The sequence below is a fragment of the Ammospiza nelsoni genome, chromosome W, assembly GCF_027579445.1.
Source record: "Ammospiza nelsoni isolate bAmmNel1 chromosome W, bAmmNel1.pri, whole genome shotgun sequence".
NCBI classification, from domain to species: Eukaryota; Metazoa; Chordata; class Aves; order Passeriformes; family Passerellidae; genus Ammospiza; species Ammospiza nelsoni.
Window position 1 is genome coordinate 5,331,200 of NC_080668.1, and position 18,990 is coordinate 5,350,189.

At 49.9% G+C, this 18,990-nt stretch overlaps 2 protein-coding genes across 5 annotated transcripts in view; both read left to right on the forward strand.

Moving 5' to 3' along the window:
* Nucleotides 1-18,990, forward strand: part of LOC132086181 (CBP80/20-dependent translation initiation factor-like) — a 484,412-nt gene that overhangs the window by 325,511 nt on the left and 139,911 nt on the right. The window lies entirely within an intron of this gene.
* Nucleotides 10,871-14,012, forward strand: LOC132086197 (syncytin-A-like). 3 transcript variants are annotated; one of them, XM_059491674.1, is made up of 3 exons: nt 10,871-11,088; nt 11,625-11,716; nt 12,082-14,012. In XM_059491674.1, the coding sequence occupies exon 3, from the start codon at nt 12,275-12,277 to the stop codon at nt 13,523-13,525; it is 1,251 nt and encodes a 416-aa protein (XP_059347657.1). In that variant the 5' UTR covers nt 10,871-11,088; nt 11,625-11,716; nt 12,082-12,274; the 3' UTR covers nt 13,526-14,012. The 3 variants fall into 2 exon arrangements, with proteins under 3 accessions (XP_059347657.1, XP_059347658.1, XP_059347659.1); XM_059491675.1 differs by lacking the exon at nt 10,871-11,088 and having other exon boundaries at nt 11,362-11,716.

Genomic DNA, 18,990 nt, shown 5'->3' on the forward strand with positions numbered 1-18,990 from the left:
CTCTCCAGACTCGGTGCCTTTGGTTGAAACCCTCAGAGTTCCAGTCCCTTCCCTTCAAGGGAGACGTTCTGGTGTTCAAGCTCCATTTTCAGTTGAATTAAAAGCCAAGCAAAAACGGTCTCAAATGAGATCGCCGACACGGCAGTCAACCGGAAGAGGAACCGGGGCAGTCGAGCTCATTCCGTCATCCGAGCTGGGGATGCCGGTGACAGCGCCACCTAGTGGCAGGAGGACAGAAGTGCACGACATGCCGGATCAGTTCGGCGGAGCCACAGCGCCATCTCGTGGCGAGACTGCAACAATGCAGCAATTTTTTCCAACATTATACAAAAAGAAAAGCACTTTAAAGAAGATAATGTTAACACAACAAAGGGGTTATCCATCGACTTCGGGATTTCATGAAGATGATGAAAGCTCAGATGAAGAACAGCTACAAGGAGAAGATGTCATAAGGATCACAGCATCGGAAGGTGTTCCGACATGGATGCTGTCAGCAGCAGAAGCAGCAAAAAGCTTCTTGCATTCAGTTGATGCAGCAAAAAAGAAATATCAACAGGATCCTCAAGTATTCCTTTTCGGATTTAGGAGCGAGGCCAAAAACCTCAATGCGAGAAATGAGGCACGATGAATCACCAATGACATCCACAACACCATTATTCATGCAAATCCCAATGGAACCTCAAGAAGAGGAATTTCAAAAGCCAGTGAAGATGATGGATTGGAAGCAAATTAGAAAAGCATTAGCAAAGGAAAAGCATTTATTTCCGGGATCAGGAGATCTGACAATGCCAGTGACATATGATGCCCAGGGGCAGAACCCAAGGTGGGAAAGGATGGGTCATGAGACACTTAAAGACTTAGGGAAGGCGGCTCAAACTTTTGGGCTGAATTCACAATACTTCAAACAGCTGTTAAGAGGGACATTCACTACATATGACCTCACACCATATGATATTCGAAGTAATGTGGCAATGATTCTCACTGACACGCAAAGTCTTGTCTGGGAAAAAAGGTGGAGAAAATATCTTGCTGAATTGCGGAACAGATATCAAGGTGGGCCAAACGCGAACCTCACAGAAGGGCAGTTAGCAGGAGATCCTCCAGATGACAACCCAGGGGAACAAGCAGCGCGGCTTCCACGAAGAGTGTTAAGTGACATCAAAGAAGCAGCGCGATTGGCAATCATGCAAATCACACCAACAGGAGCTCCAGAAGTCCCGTTCTCTTGCATCAGGCAAGGTCCCACAGAGCCATTCATGTCATTCATCGATCGACTCACGCAAGCCGTGGATCGACAGGTGACGATCGAAGAAGCGAAGAGGCCTCTCTTGGAGAGTTTAGCTTTTGGCAATGCCAACCCGGATTGTCAACGGGTGATTAGCACCATGCCAGGACGGCCATCCTTGGCAGAGATGGTGGAGGCATGCAGCAAGGTGGGGACACCTCAGCATGTCGCATCGATCGTGAAGAGTGAATTAAGAGAGGAATGGGATGAACAGTTAAAGGGACATTCAGAAAGGCAAACAGAGAACAAGACATTGGAGAAGATGCTCAAAAAAATACTGCAACAGCAGGACGAGAACATCAACAAAGTTCTTGCGACGATGCAGAAAAAGAACAATCCCCCAAGAGGACAGTGCTACAAATGTGGGGAGTTTGGCCACATGAAAAGGAATTGTCCACGGACACATACGCCAGCGCCAGCACAGAAGGCGGAAAGGCCAATTTGTGCGTGGTGCGGAAGAGGAAGACACTCAGCGAAAGAATGTTATTCCCAGACAGACATGGACGGAAATCCGTTACCGCATCCGGGAAACGATAAATGCAGCGCGCCCTTAACTCGCCAGCGCGCTCAGACACAAGTACTGGCAGTGTCACAAGAGCAGACAGGGCAATCATCAGCGAGCGACAAGCAGATGCCCTCAGCAAAACCCCCAGTCGATTCCACAGTGACCCAGGCCTCCTCCCACCAGGGGCACAGTGTGCATTGGCAGCTTCAAAACTAGTATGCTTTTTAGATGAAAGTCATGCGGAGATACCAACGGGTATCCGCGGGGACTCATATAAGAAACAAGATTTCTTGATAATCGGACAAGATAAGTGCAGTATTCTTGGACTCATTGTCTATCCAACAGTTGTCTCAGCGGACAAAAATACAGAATTAACAGTTTTGGCAAGAGCGCTTCGTCCACCATTGACTGTACCGGAAAATACTGTGGTTGCGAGAGCTTTCACATTGCCGCCACACACAGTTGGAGAGGTCATGTCAATCTTCGACGAAGAAGGTTTCCCTATGAAGGAACATGTTGAAGTACACACAACATGGGTGAAACACATAGGTCGAGACTGACCCACGCTCACATGCCAATTGACATGTGGGGACAGTACAATAGCCATCAGAGGTATGCTCGACACAGGGGCGGATGTAACGGTAATATCGTACATCTTTTGGCCACGCAGTTGGAGCTTGGTTGCGCCATTGGGTTCTCTCTCAGGCATAGGGGGAGCATCTCTGTGTCTGCAAAGTGAGAATTCTGTCGTTGTCACAGGACCAGGAGACAAGACGGCGATCATTCGTCCTTTTGTCATCCAAAAGCCGATCACAGTCTGGGGTCGGGACCTTTTGGCACAATGGGGCGCGAAGATCGAAGTGGCTTTTTAATAGGGGTCACTGCAGCACTCGCCACACTGAAGCTGACATGGAAAACAGATGATCCAGTTTGGGTGGATCAGTGGCCCCTTGAGCGGACAAAATTGAGTGCTTTGAAAGACCTGGTCCAAGAACAATTGCGGAAGGGACACATCAAGCCAACAGACAGCCCTTGGAATTCTCCAGTGTCTGTCATCAAGAAAAAACTATCGGGCAAATGGAGATTGTTACATGATCTCAGGAAGATCAACGAAGTCATAGAAGACATGGGACCCCTTCAGTTGGGACTTCCATCTGTCTCAATGATTCCCAGAGATTGGCAGCTTGTGGTCATTGACCTCAAGGATTGTTTTTTCAGTATTCCACTCCATCCAGATGATGCTCCGAGATTTGCCTTTTCAGTTCCGAGTATCAACAGGGAAACACCTCTGCAGCGATACCATTGGGTCGTTCTTCCGCAAGGCCTAAAAAATTCTCCGACGATCTGTCAATGGTACGTGGCACGAGCTTTGGCACCAGCGCGGAAGAAATTTCCAAAGGTGAAGATCATTCATTACATGGATGATTTGCTCATTGCAGCATCAACACGACAGGAGCTGCAAGAAGCTCGTGACTGTGTGATTGCAGAGGTGCAAAAGGCAGGTCTGGAAATCAGCATTTCGAAGATTCAAGAGGTTGCACCTTGGAAATATCTAGGGTGGAAAATTACAGAGAGAACAATAAAACCTCAAAAAATGGAGATCAGCACCAAGGTCAGCAATTTGCATGATCTGCAACAGCTTTTGGGAGAAATCAACTGGATGAGGCCAATTTTGGGAATCACGAACAGCAACATCCCAGTGTTGCTCGATCTTTTGAGAGGAGACACAGACATTCGGTCTCCCAGGACACTCACGCCAGAAGCGAAAAAGGAGTTGGAGAAAGTCGCAGACGCGATACAGAAAAGGCAGGCACATCGATTTGTTCCAACGTTGCCTTTTCATTTGGCAGTGCTGGGGAAGAAAACACAGTTCCATGGTTTGATCTTCCAATGGGACGAATCGCAAAAGGATTCTTTGATAATCATAGAGTGGATTTTCCTACCACACAGGCCCGCAAAAACGATTCTCACAGATTTGGAGATGGCAGCACAAATCATCATAAAGGCGAGAACAAGGTTGCTGACAATGGCAGGAAGAGAATTCTCAGTCATCAGATTACCTTTGAAGCGAGACTATTTCGATTGGGCAATGCAACAATCGAAAGACCTGTTAATTGCGTTGTTAGCGTTCCCAGGAACTTGCACAGTCCACTTTCCATGACATCGAATACTGCAATCGCAGATATGCTATAGAGCAAAACCAAGAATAAGTGAAGAGCCTTTGGACGGGATCACAGTGTTCATGGATGGCTCAGGGAAGACACACAAGTCAGTGATCACGTGGAGAGACTCAACGACAGGGGATTGGGAATCTGACGTGAGGATGGTTCAGGGCTCTCCACAAATTGTGGAGTTGGCAGCCGTTGTCCGAGCATTTCAGTTGTTCGAACAACCTCTCAATCTGGTGACAGACTCCGCATATGTTGCGGGTGTGGTCAAGAGATTGGAAGGTTCGCTCTTGAAAGAAGTCAGTAATGAGGTTTTATACTCATATCTGGTGAGCTTGAAAATACTGCTAGAGAGCAGGGAAAGAAAGTATTTTATCACACACATTAGAGCGCACACAACACTTCCGGGATTTTTAGCGGAAGGGAATGCTCGGGCAGACAGGTTGACAATGCCCATTTCGCAAACACTGCCGGACATTTTTGAGCAGGCAAGATTAAGTCATGCGTTCTTTCACCAGAATGCGCAGGCGCTAATGGAGTCCTTTCGCCTCACAAAGAGTCAGGTGAGGGAAATCATTAGTGCTTGTCCAGACTGTCAGCTTGTGCAGCCACCTTCTTCTACCGGAGCCATCAATTCGCGGGGGCTGCAAAGTCTTCAGTTGTGGCAGGCTGATGTCACGAAATATCCATCTTTTGGGAGGCTCAAAAATGTTCATGTTTCTGTAGATACATTCTCAGGGGCAGTCTTTGCTTCAGCACATGCAGGGGAAACAGCAGACCATGCTTGCCGACATTTTCTGCAAGCATTCGCAGCATTAGGTGTGCCTCAGGAGATAAAAACAGATAATGGTCCAATGTATACAGGCAGGGTGCTTGACAGATTCCTGAAAAGATGGGGTGTCAGACATACGTTTGGTATTCCACATTCACCCACAGGTCAGGCAGTCATTGAAAGAACACATCACACCCTGAAATCCCTTCTGGACAGGCAGAGAAGGGGTGAACCAGAGGCAACACCTCACATGAAATTAAATAAGGCGCTGTATGTGTTGAATTTTCTAAATAGCTCATCCTCAGAACCTAATCCACCAATCGTGAGACATTTTCTAAACAGCACACAGGCAAAGCTAAGGGAAAATCCTTTAGTTTTGATCAGAAACCCAGAGACAGGACAAATAGAGGGTCCTTTCAAGCTAATCACTTGGGGCAAGGGTTTCGCTTGTATCTCCACAGATTGAGGTCTGAAGTGGGTGTCGGTGCGGCACGTGAAGTGTTGCCTTCTATACCAAGGCAGGCGACCTGGTTCTGAGGTACAGCTCGACAGCCCTCTCTCCAGGGCCGTTCGGGCCAATGACACACGCAGACACCAATGTGGTGGATGGTCAAAAGGCGTTTATTACTTCTTCTCGTGGGGTCTTATAGTCTAAGGGGTCTCTACGTCAAAAAGGGGTTTGTCCTTCTTATCTATGGTTAGTAGGGAATGGAAAAGTACTGGGTAAGGAGTGGAAAGGTGCTGGGTAAGGGATAGAAAGTTGCTGACTTCAGTGGGGCAACATTCCTATTGTTAGTGGGGCCACATTCCTATTGTTAGTTTCTTATCTATGAGTACCTGGGGGTCTTATCTACGGGAAACAGAGGGTCCTGCCTTTCCGTGACATCGCGTCATCTTCCGCAGCGCCTCTTCCCTAGCTACCACATCTCCCCCCCCCTTTTCACAAATGAATGAGGTAGTCATATACATAGGTACTGAAATGAGGTATAAGGTTGTAGCTTGACAAGGGAAAGGGATTTTGGGAAACCTGAGTAAGCTTTTGCCAGACAAGTTTAGAAAATCTTGTGACTGGCAGTGTTCCTTGGTTGAATTCCCTGGTTGAATTCACAGCAATTGTCGTCGCCCTATGAACAGGATGTTGGTCCGTTCCAGGCGGCTCTGAACGAACGAGACCAGCTTGTTCAGCAGGCATGGTCCGAAGGTGACTGTTAGAAACAGCATCGCCAATGGACCTATCAGGGCAGAAATCAGAGTGGTTAGCCAAGGTGATTGATTGAACCAGGATTCGTACCAGCCCTGTTGGGCTTCCCTGTCTTTCTGTCTCTGAGCCCGTCGGTTCCGGAGTTCTGCCATGGAGTCTCTCACGACTCTCGTGTGGTCTGCATAGAAGCCCTTTCAAGGCGGCACACAGGCGCCCTTGCTGCATGAACAGGAGGTCCAGGCCTTGCCTGTTCTGCAAGACCTCTTCTGAGAGTGAGGAGACCAACTTCTTTAGAAAGGAGATGGACTTCTCGATCCTCTGCAGGTCCTCGTCAATCGTTGCCTGCAGCTGTGACAGTCCTTGGTGCTCTGTCGCTAGGGCTGAAACACCCGTGGCCGTTCCGGCTGCTCCCAGGCCGAGCAGCATTGCGATAGTTATACCTGTCATTATTTCTCTTTTGTGGATCCGGCTGGGTCCCTCAAGAAGATGGTACATCTCTTCGTCTGAGTGGTACAAGACCCTAGGAACAATCAGAACTTGGACACAGAAGTCGTTAGAGTCATTGAATTTGGGAAGGAACACACAAGGACTCACTCCGGATCGCTGGCAAACCCACATCCCCGATGCGGATGGGATTGCCCACTTATTGTTTTTCCTGTTAGGCTTGACAATTTTGGTGCAGACGTTGCCTTTCCGCTTAGCTAGGGCTGCATTGCCAAAGCATCTGCCTCGGCCTGTGACTTGACTCAGGGTGATTCCTTTGCGAGGGGTATCCTATCTGCACTGGTGAGGGGCGTCGGCTGTGGAATAACTGAAGGGAGTGTTTAGAGCGACTCCTTCGTAAGAGGGGTGTTTGACATCGTAACAAAGCCAGCAGGATTCGGTTAGGTTAGGGTTGGATTCATTCAGGGATACAAAGGTAGCTTCTAGCATACGAAGGATTGGGTCTGCGTCTGACTCGGTTAAGCGGCTCATCTGAAAGGCTTCCGCTTGACCGGTCGGGACATTGCTGACCCCTGTGGGTAAGGTTTTGGGGTAGGTTATGTTTCTCCCTTTCGGCACACTTTTAATCGCTTTGTTGGGTCCGACCGCTCGGGGTACCGACGGTTGGAGCCTGATAATTTGCACGTTCACCCTCTCTTTTGACCCTTGAAGGACCACTGTCCACGTCTTGCCTGTGGCCCAGCTAGGGTGATCTGGCTGCAAGACCGTCATGTTGTAATCAGTGCATGCCCGAAATCTAGGGATTTTATGTTGGTTTCGATGGAAGTTTTCGTGAAAGAAGAAGGGTGTTTTGCAACCGATGGGTGCCAAGGTGAACTGTAAGAATTTGTCTGGCTCTTGTGGATCCCACCCAGGCCCCGACGGTCTGGCATCTGTAACTATGGTTTCGCAGCCCCAGTGCCCACAATATCCCCACCCTGGGTAATTGCAGTAGCTTTTCCCAGGGTTTGAAGCTGGGCACCGTAGGATAAGTACGAGTGTGTGACGTGTAGGGAATAGGGGTTTACCCTTGGCTGTCCCGGAAACAGGTTGGTGATGCGAACACGAAGGATGGGGTGTTTGGAGTGGTGATTTCTCTGAGTGCTTTGCCACTACTAAGGTGTCGCATGACCCACCTGAAGGGCTGATGGGGGTAGTGGTCTGGGCTGGCTTGCCCTCTGGCGACAAGCCCCAACAGCAAAATCACACAGAAACACCCTTGGTGCTTGGGTCTCACCTGTGCGGGTCTCTCGGGTTCTGCCTGACGGCTTGGTGGTCTGTCGCTTTCGTCTGGAACCGGGATGTACGCGTCACGAGGACGTCCCACGAGCAGGTCCTGTAAACAAAGACTCGCAATTCTCGTCAGTCTAATTCTGCTCGCTATGAAGGTCCGGTTTAATCGACTTAATTGGACACCACCTGATTTTGCCGTCCTTCTTGACAGCCGCGTACCCTCGCCCCGTGAGCATCAACCTCCAGCCCCGTTCCCATTGGCTGTCAGCCAATGCTGAATTGTGTTTTTGGAGTTAGTTTTGGGGTGCTGTGTGGCTATGATCGTCCCGCTATAAGTGTCTACCGTCACTGCAAGCCATGCTCGGGGCTTCATCAGTTCGCACCAAGTGAAGTCCGACTGCCAGATTTCTGAGGGCTTGAGACCTCTCGGGTTGACTCCGTAGGTCCAAAGGGGTGACTTCTGGCAGTAAGGGCAGGTGGCTACCACGTGTTTTGCGTCCGCCGTCGGGATTCCGCATCTCTTCGCCAGTGCTTTGGCTCCGATGTGGAGCGACTCGTGCAGTTGACGAGCTCTTTGCAAGGTCCAAACGCCTTTCGCTGCGGCGTCCGCTTTGTCGTTGCCGGTCTGCAGGTAGCCTTTGACTGGGTCATGGCTGTTGATGTGGATGACTGAAACGGTGCCCTGTCGCGAGGAAAGTGCTTCTTCCAGCATTAGGGCTGCTGCTGATGTTGACACTCCTGGTCCTGCCATGGCTAGGCAAAGCCTTGCCACGAATATAGAGTCCGTTACGATGTTGAGGTGTTCGTCTTGGAAGAGTCCGCACGCCAAAACCACTGCTGCTGCCTCCAGCTGTTGCACTGACAGTGTGGGGTCACACGCTATGACGCAGTGCCATTGCTCTCCTGCCTGCCACACTGCTGCTGCGGTTGAAGTCATGGAGGAAGCGTCTGTGAAGACCGTTGGTCCAGGCTGCTGTCTGTCCTTGACCTTCGGTGGCATGTCCATGTCGACTACGGTCAGCAGCTTCGTCCAGGGTGGCTTGGAGGAGTAGGAGATTTCTCCCCTGAAGCCGGAAAGAGCAAGGGCCAGGTGCTCCGATATTGTGGCTGACTCCGCGGTCGGCTGCTTGCGAAACGGAAGGTGGATGCTTGTCGGCTCTGTCCCTAGGTGTTTCAAGGCGAGTCTCCGGCCTTTCATGAGGAGGCTGGCGATGCATTCGATTCCTGGGGAAAATGCACGAGCGGGTCTTCCGAGGACCACCCATTGAATCGGTCGGGCCTTTTCAGCAAGTCCTTGGGCCAGTGCTCCCACTCCCCCCTTCAGTGTAAAGTGGACGTACAGGTCCAGTGGCATGGCTGGGTTCCACCTGGCAAGCGTGCCAGTGGACATCTGGCTTTCGATGAAGTCGAGGGAGCTCGTTGCTTGGGGTGTCAGCTCCTTGGGATCCCAGGGGTGCTTCCCTTTCAGGAGGTCGTATAGAGGGTCCATGACCTCGGGGGGAATCAGGACGATGTTGCGAAGCCACTGCAGCGATCATACCAGGCGTTGCACATCATGGAGCATCTCGACTTCTCGGTTGATCTTTATCTTGGGGGGTGTCACGTAGGAGCTTGTGATTCCTACTCCCAGGAAGGTCATGCAGGGTCTTCTCTTGATCTTTGCGCTCGCGATCTCGAAGCCGTTGGCCTGAAGGGTCTCTGTGATTGTGGTCACCAGGTGATCTACTTGGCTTGCCGATGGTGCTGCAACTAGGATGTCGTCCATGTACTGGATGATGGTTGCGGTGGGATTGGAGTGTCGGACTGGCATCAGTGCTTTGTCCACGGTGATCTGGCACATGGTCGGGCTGTCGACCAGACTTTGTGGAAGCACTCTCCATTGGAAGCGAAGGTTGGGCCGCTCGCCGTTTCGAAACGCCACGGAAAAGGCGAATCGTTCTCTGTCCTCAGGGTGCAAGGGTATTGAAAAGAAACTGTCCTTGATATCCAGTACTGCGCACGGCTGCCCTGCGGGAATGTCTGAGTTCTCGGGTAGCAGTGTCTGGACTGGACCCAGGGGTCGGATAGTCTTGTTCACCTCTCTCAGGTCGTGGACGAGACGATAGCCTTCTCCAGACCTTTTGGGGATCACGAATACAGGGGTGTTCCATGGGCTGGTGGAGGGTTCTATGTGACCCTTTTGCAGTTCGCGGTCGACCAGTTCCAGCAAGGCTGCCATTCGAGGCTCTGTCAGGGGCCCCTGCTCAACCCATACAGGGTCTGATGATTTCCAAGTCAATTTGGTTGGCAGCGGAGGGTGTATGGAAGTGGCCCTCAGGATAAATTTGTAATCCGAAATCCGAGCATGGAAAGGACGTCCCGTTTCCCCGGGGCTGGGATGCTTGGAGTGAGGGTGCTGCCAGGGAAAGCTGTCCCGGCTGGGGACAGCTCGCTGAGTTGCTGCCCTTCCCCGGAAGCCTGGGCTAACGCAGTCGTCCTGCCATTCCTGCTTAAATACAATCCGCCCCGCCCCATGAAAATGAATGCAGTTTATTTGCGTAATATCAAAAGTGAGCAGATTGTTATTGCTAGAAAGGTCGTCCTCGAGAGTGGGTACTACAGCTGAGTTGATCCCTATTTCTGAAATCGCTTTGGCTTCTTTTGGGTTAACTGGGGTATATGCCCTTTGTTGGTTCCCCCGCGCTCCGGCAACCCTCCCTGGGAATGCGTGCATGGAGGCTGCCGGTGCCCGGTCCCCACAGGCTGCTTTTATTTTTCCCCAATCGGTGAGTTTGTGTTGCGATTGTATCCCGATATTGTTTAAAGCTTTATTCGGTTTCTCTCGAAACCGCATTAATTCTGCTCTCTCGGTTTCCGAGTCCCAGCCGGACTCGGTCAGCTCTTCCGAGCTGTCTGAGCCGCTGTTACTTGACTCTGAGCCGGAAGCTGACTGCCGGTACACTTCCGGCGCTCCGTGCCGTTTTGTTCGGCTTTGACCTCGCTCCTCCCTTTGGGGGCGGTGCTGCTCCCTCCCCCTGGGGTCCCCCCGCCTCCTGCCGTGGGAGGTCCTTGCCCTATAAGGACCTAATTTGAATAGAGCGCTCTGATTGGTTTTGCACTCTACCGCGGGGGCCGCCCCGTCTCCCCGCTCGCCCGCGCATGCGTTGTTAAGCAGGCTGACTCCGTTTCCGCCCCCCGCCTCCTCCCTTTCCGCCCTCGCCATGTGGTTCGGCGCCATTTTTAAACGCACATGGCGGGGGCGAGTTTTTACCGATCCCGGCGGGGTCCGACAATCCGGCCTCGTTCCGTGCCTCCTCCGCGAGTCCCTGCCAGAAGCATCGCGCGCGCTGCTCTGCTTCTTGCGCCGGACCGGCGGCCGGCGGGGAAGAGACGGATAGAGAAACCGCGGATTTTTCAAACGGTTCCGCGGGGGGGCTGGGACCTGGCGGGCTCCGCTGGAAGGTCGGGGGGTCCCCTGGGGGTTCCGGGGGGTCTCCTGGGGGCTCCGGGGGGTCTGGGCTCAGGCTCGGGAAGGGGTGGAACGTGCCCGGCCCCCGCATATTCCCGCCTTCAATCCGACTGCTCTCAGAGGCGGTCTGCATCGCGGCCCCCACCCCCGGCTTTGGTGTAGCTAATAAACGTATACGCGCGGCTTCCCGCGTCTCCTGTTCTTCTAACGTCTTGCGTAGGGCCTCTTCTACTTTCCCCCACGCTTTGAGGTTTTTACCACTGCCTGCGGACTTAGAGTCCTCTGCTGAGGCGGCAGTGCACTTCTCCCGCACTTCCGAATATAATATATTTACCGGACGTTCGATCGTCCCCAGCTCTAGGAGCCTTGCAATAGCAAGATTAGAATTCCTGAGCTCACCTTTAATTCCCCATTGCTCATGAGCCTGACTTACGACCTTCGCTGTGGATTCCATTGTCCACGCTGGTCCGGGGGGCGTCCCGCCCCGCTGCGGTCAGTCCTGCTGTCGCAGCCGCCGTTCTCTTTCCAGGAGAATCCCCGTTCGCCGGGCGCAAGCCGCTTTCCTGAGTTCCGGCACCAGAATGTTGCCTTCTATACCAAGGCAGGCGACCTGGTTCTGAGGTACAGCTCGACAGCCCTCTCTCCAGGGCCGTTCGGGCCAATGACACACGCAGACACCAATGTGGTGGACGGTCAAAAGGCGTTTATTACTTCTTCTCGTGGGGTCTTATAGTCTAAGGGGTCTCTACGTCAAAAAGGGGTTTGTCCTTCTTATCTATGGTTAGTAGGGAATGGAAAAGTACTGGGTAAGGAGTGGAAAGGTGCTGGGTAAGGGATAGAAAGTTGCTGACTTCAGTGGGGCAACATTCCTATTGTTAGTGGGGCCACATTCCTATTGTTAGTTTCTTATCTATGAGTACCTGGGGGTCTTATCTACGGGAAACAGAGGGTCCTGCCTTTCCGTGACATCGCGTCATCTTCCGCAGCGCCTCTTCCCTAGCTACCACAGTGAAGCCATTCCGAACGCGAGAACACGAGAACGCTGATCCGAGAAACAGAGACGAGTACTCAGACAGAAGTCGAGACTCAGACTGGAAAGAGCGATTCAGAAGAGATTTAAAAAGAAACTGAAGACTTTGGGGGAATTTTCTTTAGGGTCTTGAATGAAAAAACAGAACAATGATTTCACGCAGAAGCGGAGTCATGGGTTTCATGATGCTTATGTGCATCGTTCTTTCATTCATTGCAGTAAGCAATGGGGGTAATTTACCTATTACTCAACCAAGGCAAAATGTAAGGGAGACTTTAGCTCAGGCAGCGAATTTAGATAGTATTTGCCTGACACATTCGAGGCCAGGAAAACCATTTTCAGCATGCATGGTTGGATTGCCAGTGTACGAATGGCCAGTTCCAGGGCACTCCGCAGTTAACATTTCGCAGGACATTAAAGATCCTGTGAAAGAGTGGTGTGCTTGGACACATCTACTTCCTGTGGCTTCTACAGAACCTCAGGAATTGGAGATTTTTGGGTCCATGACAATGGAACTCTGCATGCAGTTTGAGGCTTCGAAGGTCACAAAGGCAAAAACTGTCAATTTGACTCCCATTCATGAATTTTATAAGAATGCATCAGCATGGTGTAAATATACAGAGAAAACTGCCAAAGGATCGGTCCAAGTCCCAGTGCAATTGCCACGGGGTTTGTTCTTAATTTGTGGGGACAGAATTTGGCACGGCATTCCTGCTAATGCCACGGGAGGTCCATGCAGCATTGGGGAAATTTCAATGCTATCGCCTGATTTGAACATGTTAAGGGAGAGAAAACGCAGAGAAAAAAGATCAATAGAACAATATGCGGCAGATTGCAATGATAAAATATTTTCTTGGGACAAGAAAGCGAGTATTGCTACAGCAATCTTCTCACCTCAAACAGCATCAGGGGTAGCCTTGACTCAAGTCGACCGCATGGGTTGTTGGTTGAGCAAACATGCACGGTCTGTGTCTGTCGCACTGGATGACATGTTAAAAGATATCAGTGGTGTAAGACAGGCGACTCTTCAGAACAGAGCGGCGATCGATTATCTATTGCTCGCTCATGGACATGGGTGTGAAGAGTTTGAAGGGATGTGCTGCATGAATCTCTCAGATCATTCAAGGTCAATTCATGAAAGTATCAAAAATATAAAGGACAGCATAAATAAGCTTGGCGAGATCACGGGATCATGGATCGATCAGCTGGTAGAGTTCTTTGACATCTCTCCCATTTGGAGAGGAATTTTAAGGGTAGGGTTCTATGTTTTAATAGTTCTCCTAGTCCTCATACTTGTCGTCCCATGCATATTTGCATGTTTAAAACGCGCTATGAATCGGATAGCAAAAGAGGTCTTCCTGGTGCAAACAGAAGGGGGAGATGTGGGATCTCAGGACTGAGGTGCAGAGAGGCCGAGACCACCCTTGCGGGGCTCGGGAGTCCTGGAATGTTGCCAGAAGTGTCTGGTGGCTGGATTTTGATCCTACACAGGAGACGACACCTGTATGAGGATGGGAGGACTTCACTGGGTGAATGGTGAAGGGATAAGTTAATTAGTGTAAGACACAGGGTTTAGGATTTCTGTACAGGGGGGTCTAAAGAAGTAAGATGGAGGAATTGGGGCGTGTCCTGTTCTTCTTCTTCTTCTTCTTGGCCTCCATCTTCTGTGGTGATGTTGGCACTTTGGGATTGGTTATTACTAGAAGTGCACCGGTTAATAAGGGTAGAAGGTATTGGGGAAAAATAATAAATATTGTGTACGTAACTTCGAGTATAAAGATAGGTGACCGCCCCGGGGGCTCTCAGTGTGCTCATGGCTGACATGCTGTGCAGACCTCTGTTGGGCCGAAAGAAAATCTTTTAGATAAACAATTAATAAACACCGAGACCGAGAAAAGATCTGAAGTCTCTTCTCGTCCTTTGAAGCGTCGGCTCTTCAAGGCCATCCCTGGGCCTTTCCAGGCCACCTAAACAGCCGAGAAACCGACACAGAAAGGCAGAAATTGGTTTGTTACTGGTATGTTACAGAGGATTTAGTTTCTTCCTGTCCTTTCCCTTTTCAGGCTGAGTATTCTAGACAGCTAGCTAGTACAGCTGGGAATAATCCAGCTGCTATCAATCTCTGTGAATTTAGCTCTTTCAGTGGTGACTAAGAGGTTTTTATAATTTCCCTCCCTCAAAGCAGAATTGCAGTGGGATTTCCAAAAAGAAGGTGGGGAAAGGTGGTCCTTTATCCCATAGACCCAGCCCCACCAGTACTCCATTTGCAGGTACAGTTGTTGCATGACTTGTGGAAGGTCTGTTCCTCCAGCTTTGAGGGGTGTTGCACATAAGTGGGATCTTGGGTCCTTATGGGAATGGAGGGTCCCACAGAGTCCATTTCTGCAGCAGATCCTAATCTGACCCTTATAATGGCAGTTGCTACTTAATTGCAGGCATGTTAATAGCAAAGCTGATCATGAGATACTACCAAGACTTAGCATCATATTCCTGAGCCTGATCCTGGCACATAGATGAAATCCTGCCTGGGCAGAAAAGTGGAGAGAAATTTATTGTCCGCCAAATGCAGTGAGGAATGTTTTCATGCACTCACCAGAAGAATGAAGGGGATGCAGAAGGATGCCCAGATCCCATGGCCAAAGGATGCATCCCTTGGCCATAGCAGTGCTCTTCATTCTCAACCTTTTGCCTGAGTAGTTGCAAGCCCAAATAAGTTATTAAATGCTGGGTGGCCCCAGCCATGCCCACCAGGTATCAGGCTCTGCAAAAAAACAGGACAAAACCAGAATCCTTTCCCTTCAAGGCATGTAATGTGCCTTGGAGAGTTTTGTCGTATGGGAGAATTGCTTGGGATTGAGGGCAAGAGTGGTGTCCAGGAAGGTTCTTCCATGTTAAGAACCAGTATGTCCAGAGCACCCAGTCCCTGAGCACATGCACAGGATCTCAGTCTGTTTGGCCATACAGGATGCTCTGCATCATGGGGTAAAAGTCCCAAGTGTCATGGAGGATGAATACAATCACAGAATCATTTAGGTTGGAAAACACCTTTAAGAACATTGATGCCAACTGTTAATCCAGCACTGCCAAGCCCACTGCTAAACCATGTCCCCAAGTGCTGCATCTACACATCTTTTAAATCCCTCCAGGGTTAGTGACTCCACCCATGCCCTGGGCAGTCTGTTCTAATGCTTGACAGCCCTTTTGGGGAAGACATTTTCCCTAATATCAAATCTAAACCTTACCTGACTCAACTTGAGGTCATTTCCTCTCGTTCTGTTGCTTGTTGCTTGGGAGAAGAGACAGAGCCCCACCTGGCTACAACCTCCTTCCAGGTAGTTGTAGAGAGTGAGGTCTTCCTTGAGCCTCCTTTTCTCCAGGCTGAATACCCCCAGCTCCCTCAACTGCTCCTCATTAGACTTGTACTCTAATGTAGCTTCTTACCTCTCAGTAATTTTAAGAACTGCCTAACCAAATCTCCATATAACCACCGGGAGAATGTATCCCCACATTGTCTTCAAGCTCTTCACATGCTAGACAAATGGTGGGGGTTCTCAGAGGACTTGTGTCCCTTGAGGGGTGTCCTAGTCACAGGATATAGTGGTTTTGGTTTGCCAATTTAAGATTTCCCCAATTTTGAGATTTTCCCAACCAATGCGCTGATGAGTATGGTGGGTTTCAGTGCCAGCCAATCACCCATGCACTCACTTCCTGCTGTGAGATAGGAAGATAGGATTAGGAGAAAGGTAAAAGCAGGCTCAAAACTTTAAAAGGGTATAAAGAAAATTTTATTAACAGTAACTAAAAGGAAAAAATAAGTAGTAAGAATCAAAACAAGCCCTTCAGAACACTTGTCCTCCCCCCACAACCTTTTTTTCCCCACTGACAATGTAAAGAAACAAAACTTCAAATTTCCAGTCAGTTTACCACCTCTAAAATAGTCTTTTTGCAGTTCACTTAGGGAGAGAAGTCCCTCTTGTTAATGTTATGGAGACTTCTCCACAAGAGGAAAAAACAGTTCTCTCATGGCTCTCAATTTCATCACAAATAGCAGCGGCCCAGGGGAAATCTGCTATCGTGAATCCCCTCCCATTTTCCACAAGTCTTCCCCCAACTTGTTTATGGGCCATGTTGACTTATGGAGTACTGTTTTAAAGATGAGCTGTTCAAAGGCAAAAGTTGTCATTATCTATTTCTAAAATCAACTCCATTCCTGGGAACAGAGATCTTTTTCTCCTGGGGGCACAGGACTACTCTTCTCTCTATCGCTGTTCAAACTTCTCATGGGATCACAGCAACTTTAACATCCACTTACTTTAGCATGAGGGACTTTGCTCGATATCAGTTTGAACCCTTCATCTCCCCATAGTTTCATGTGTTATAGGGAAAAAGAGTCTTTTCTCCATAGCTTACAAGAGGCTTTCAGCTCCAAAATCAAGGCATCTTCTCATCCCTCCCATCTGGGACTTAACTTCTTCCTCATTGACTTCAATATCTTCATGTTGTTCCTTTACATGCTTGCATCTTGTTCCTTTCTCTCACTCGAGGGAGGGTTGAAGCACTGAAAGAGTTAACATGTCGCCTGGGCCCTTCAAATGGTCACCTGACCTGCTGGTAACTTGTGGCTGGAGCTGCGGCTGGAGCTGTGCCAGGATCGTCTTCATGGTTGGTTTTGGGTATTTTCTGTGTTCCATTCCAGCCACAGGGCCACTCTGCACGGGCTGCAGGGCCACCTCTGGTCTCAGCTGCGCTGGGGGGAGAGGACCTGATGGCAAGATTTTAACAGCTGCAGCCAACCCTGCTGTGGCCAGGGCTCCGCAGCCTCTCCCGCCTTCCTGCCTGGCAACTGCTGGGCCCAGACCAGCCAGAATGGGGTTCAGCATCCCCTGGACCCCCTGGAGAGGGGCCTGGTCCCCCACGGCAGACCCTGCCCAGCCCAACCCAGGAAGGGGTCCAGCGGGCACAGGGTGTGTTAACTTCTTGCTGGCTGGGAAAGAAAGAGGAAGTTCACGGGTTTCTTTAGTCTTTAACATGTGTTTTTCACAGCTGTGTGTCCAGCTTCTCAGTGGTTCAACAGACTGTCAGTTACACAAAAAGCTTTTGCATCACTTCCCTAAATTCCTCCCATGTCAAACTATGACACAGGAGTAGGGCACCAGTTTAGTACTATGTGGGTGTAACCAAACAGTGTATTCTACTCCCCTCTACATCAGTCCTGATAAACTGCTAACAATGGATTGTTTGCAGTAGTTTCCCAGTGCACACCCAACACCTCAGGCTACAATCTGGATGTTAAATGAGATTAGGAAAAGAAGCAAACCCTGGAGGCAGACTAGTGGGTTTTTTTCTTCACATAAATGACTCAGCTGTGATAACTCCCTCCTGGGGAGCACCAGCACATTCACACCCAGCCTGAGGGGTCATCTCTGTTAATGAGGCATAATGGACTCAATGGTTGTCTTGGTTTAAAAGGCAGATGTCTGCCAAGGAAAGATGACCCCTCCCTCCAAATCATTATAACTTCAAAATTATGTGGCTTCCAGGCAAAAATATGGGAAAAGGAATAACAGTTCTTTATTAGAAAATATGTATATAGCAAGACAGAATAAGCAACAAAAAGAAATAGTAACAGAAATTCCTCACCCTTTAAGCCATTTCCCCTTTGGTGTAGTTATGACTACAACCATCAGAGGGCACTGGTGGCTCAGGCAAGGCTGAGAGGCTGCAGTAACTCTCCTGCGGCTTCAGGGGCGCTCCAATGCTAGCCTGGAACCTCTCCAGGTGGTCAGTGGCGACTCGGAGAGAATGAGGGGAAAGGACGACTACCGCAGGGTCTCACTCAAATGCCGATCAGTCTTTGGCACCACCTAGGGCAGCCAGCACACACTAGGGACGTGGGCAGGGCTTGGTCATGATGTTGCTACTGTGCAGAAAGGGATCTGGCAGGAGTGGCCCTGGCCTCAGATGACACCCCACACATTGGCTCTGGACTCATCCCAAATGGCAAGAAAGCAGGAAAATGCAGGGAGGCTTGCTGTGCCGAGACAGCAGTGCAACAAAAATCCCAGAGCAAAGCACACAGATGCTGCTGTGGCCACCATGCCACTGACTGCTTGCTGCAGCACCATACCTCCGACTTTTTCCTCCTGCGCTCAGCAAGAGAACCACACCTCCTTCCGACGCCAGCTCTCGCTGCTGCTTCCCTTCATGCAATATCTTTGATCCTACACCATAAAGGCAAGAAAGATTGCCTAGGCAGCGCCGCCCCCCCCACCCCGTGGCCAGGAAATCTTAAAAATACAATGATAATTTTTGAGCACAAATGATCATGAGATGCCTTATCATTATGAACCATCCCCAAGACATTGGCAGTAGCAGAATAGGCAGCTGCAATGACTTAGACTATGAAAGACTTCCAAAATATCCCATGACTTGCAGTATTACATCATTCCATTGTGAAACTCCCCACCCTGGGGGAGGTACTGAGCATTCCCCACCTGCACCTGAGCATATATAATCTTTAGGTTTGGGGACTTCTGGTACCACTCAATGAATCCAGAGCAGGACCAGAACTTCAATAGGACTGTGACCATTACTTCAACAAGACTGCAACCATCACTGACCAACAGGGTGCCAGGTTATACTCTGCCTTTGTGGGCTGAAACCAGTTTTCTCTGTATCATTGTGTTCATTGTAATCTCTTTAGGAGATTGTAACTCTGCCCTGTAATCTCTCTCAAGGTAGTTGAGTGGGGTTCATTTCTCCTGCCAGTTTACTTTTAAACTAGCACAGGGGGCTATGAGCAGGGCTGATGGAACAGACCAATTTTGTTTTAGACCACAGCTGTCCATGTGTCTTGTGTTATTTT

Excerpts from the sequence above, each read along its gene's own strand:
- LOC132086197 (XM_059491674.1), top strand. The coding sequence starts at position 12,275 with ATGATTTCACGCAGAAGCGGAGTCATGGGTTTCATGATGCTTATGTGC.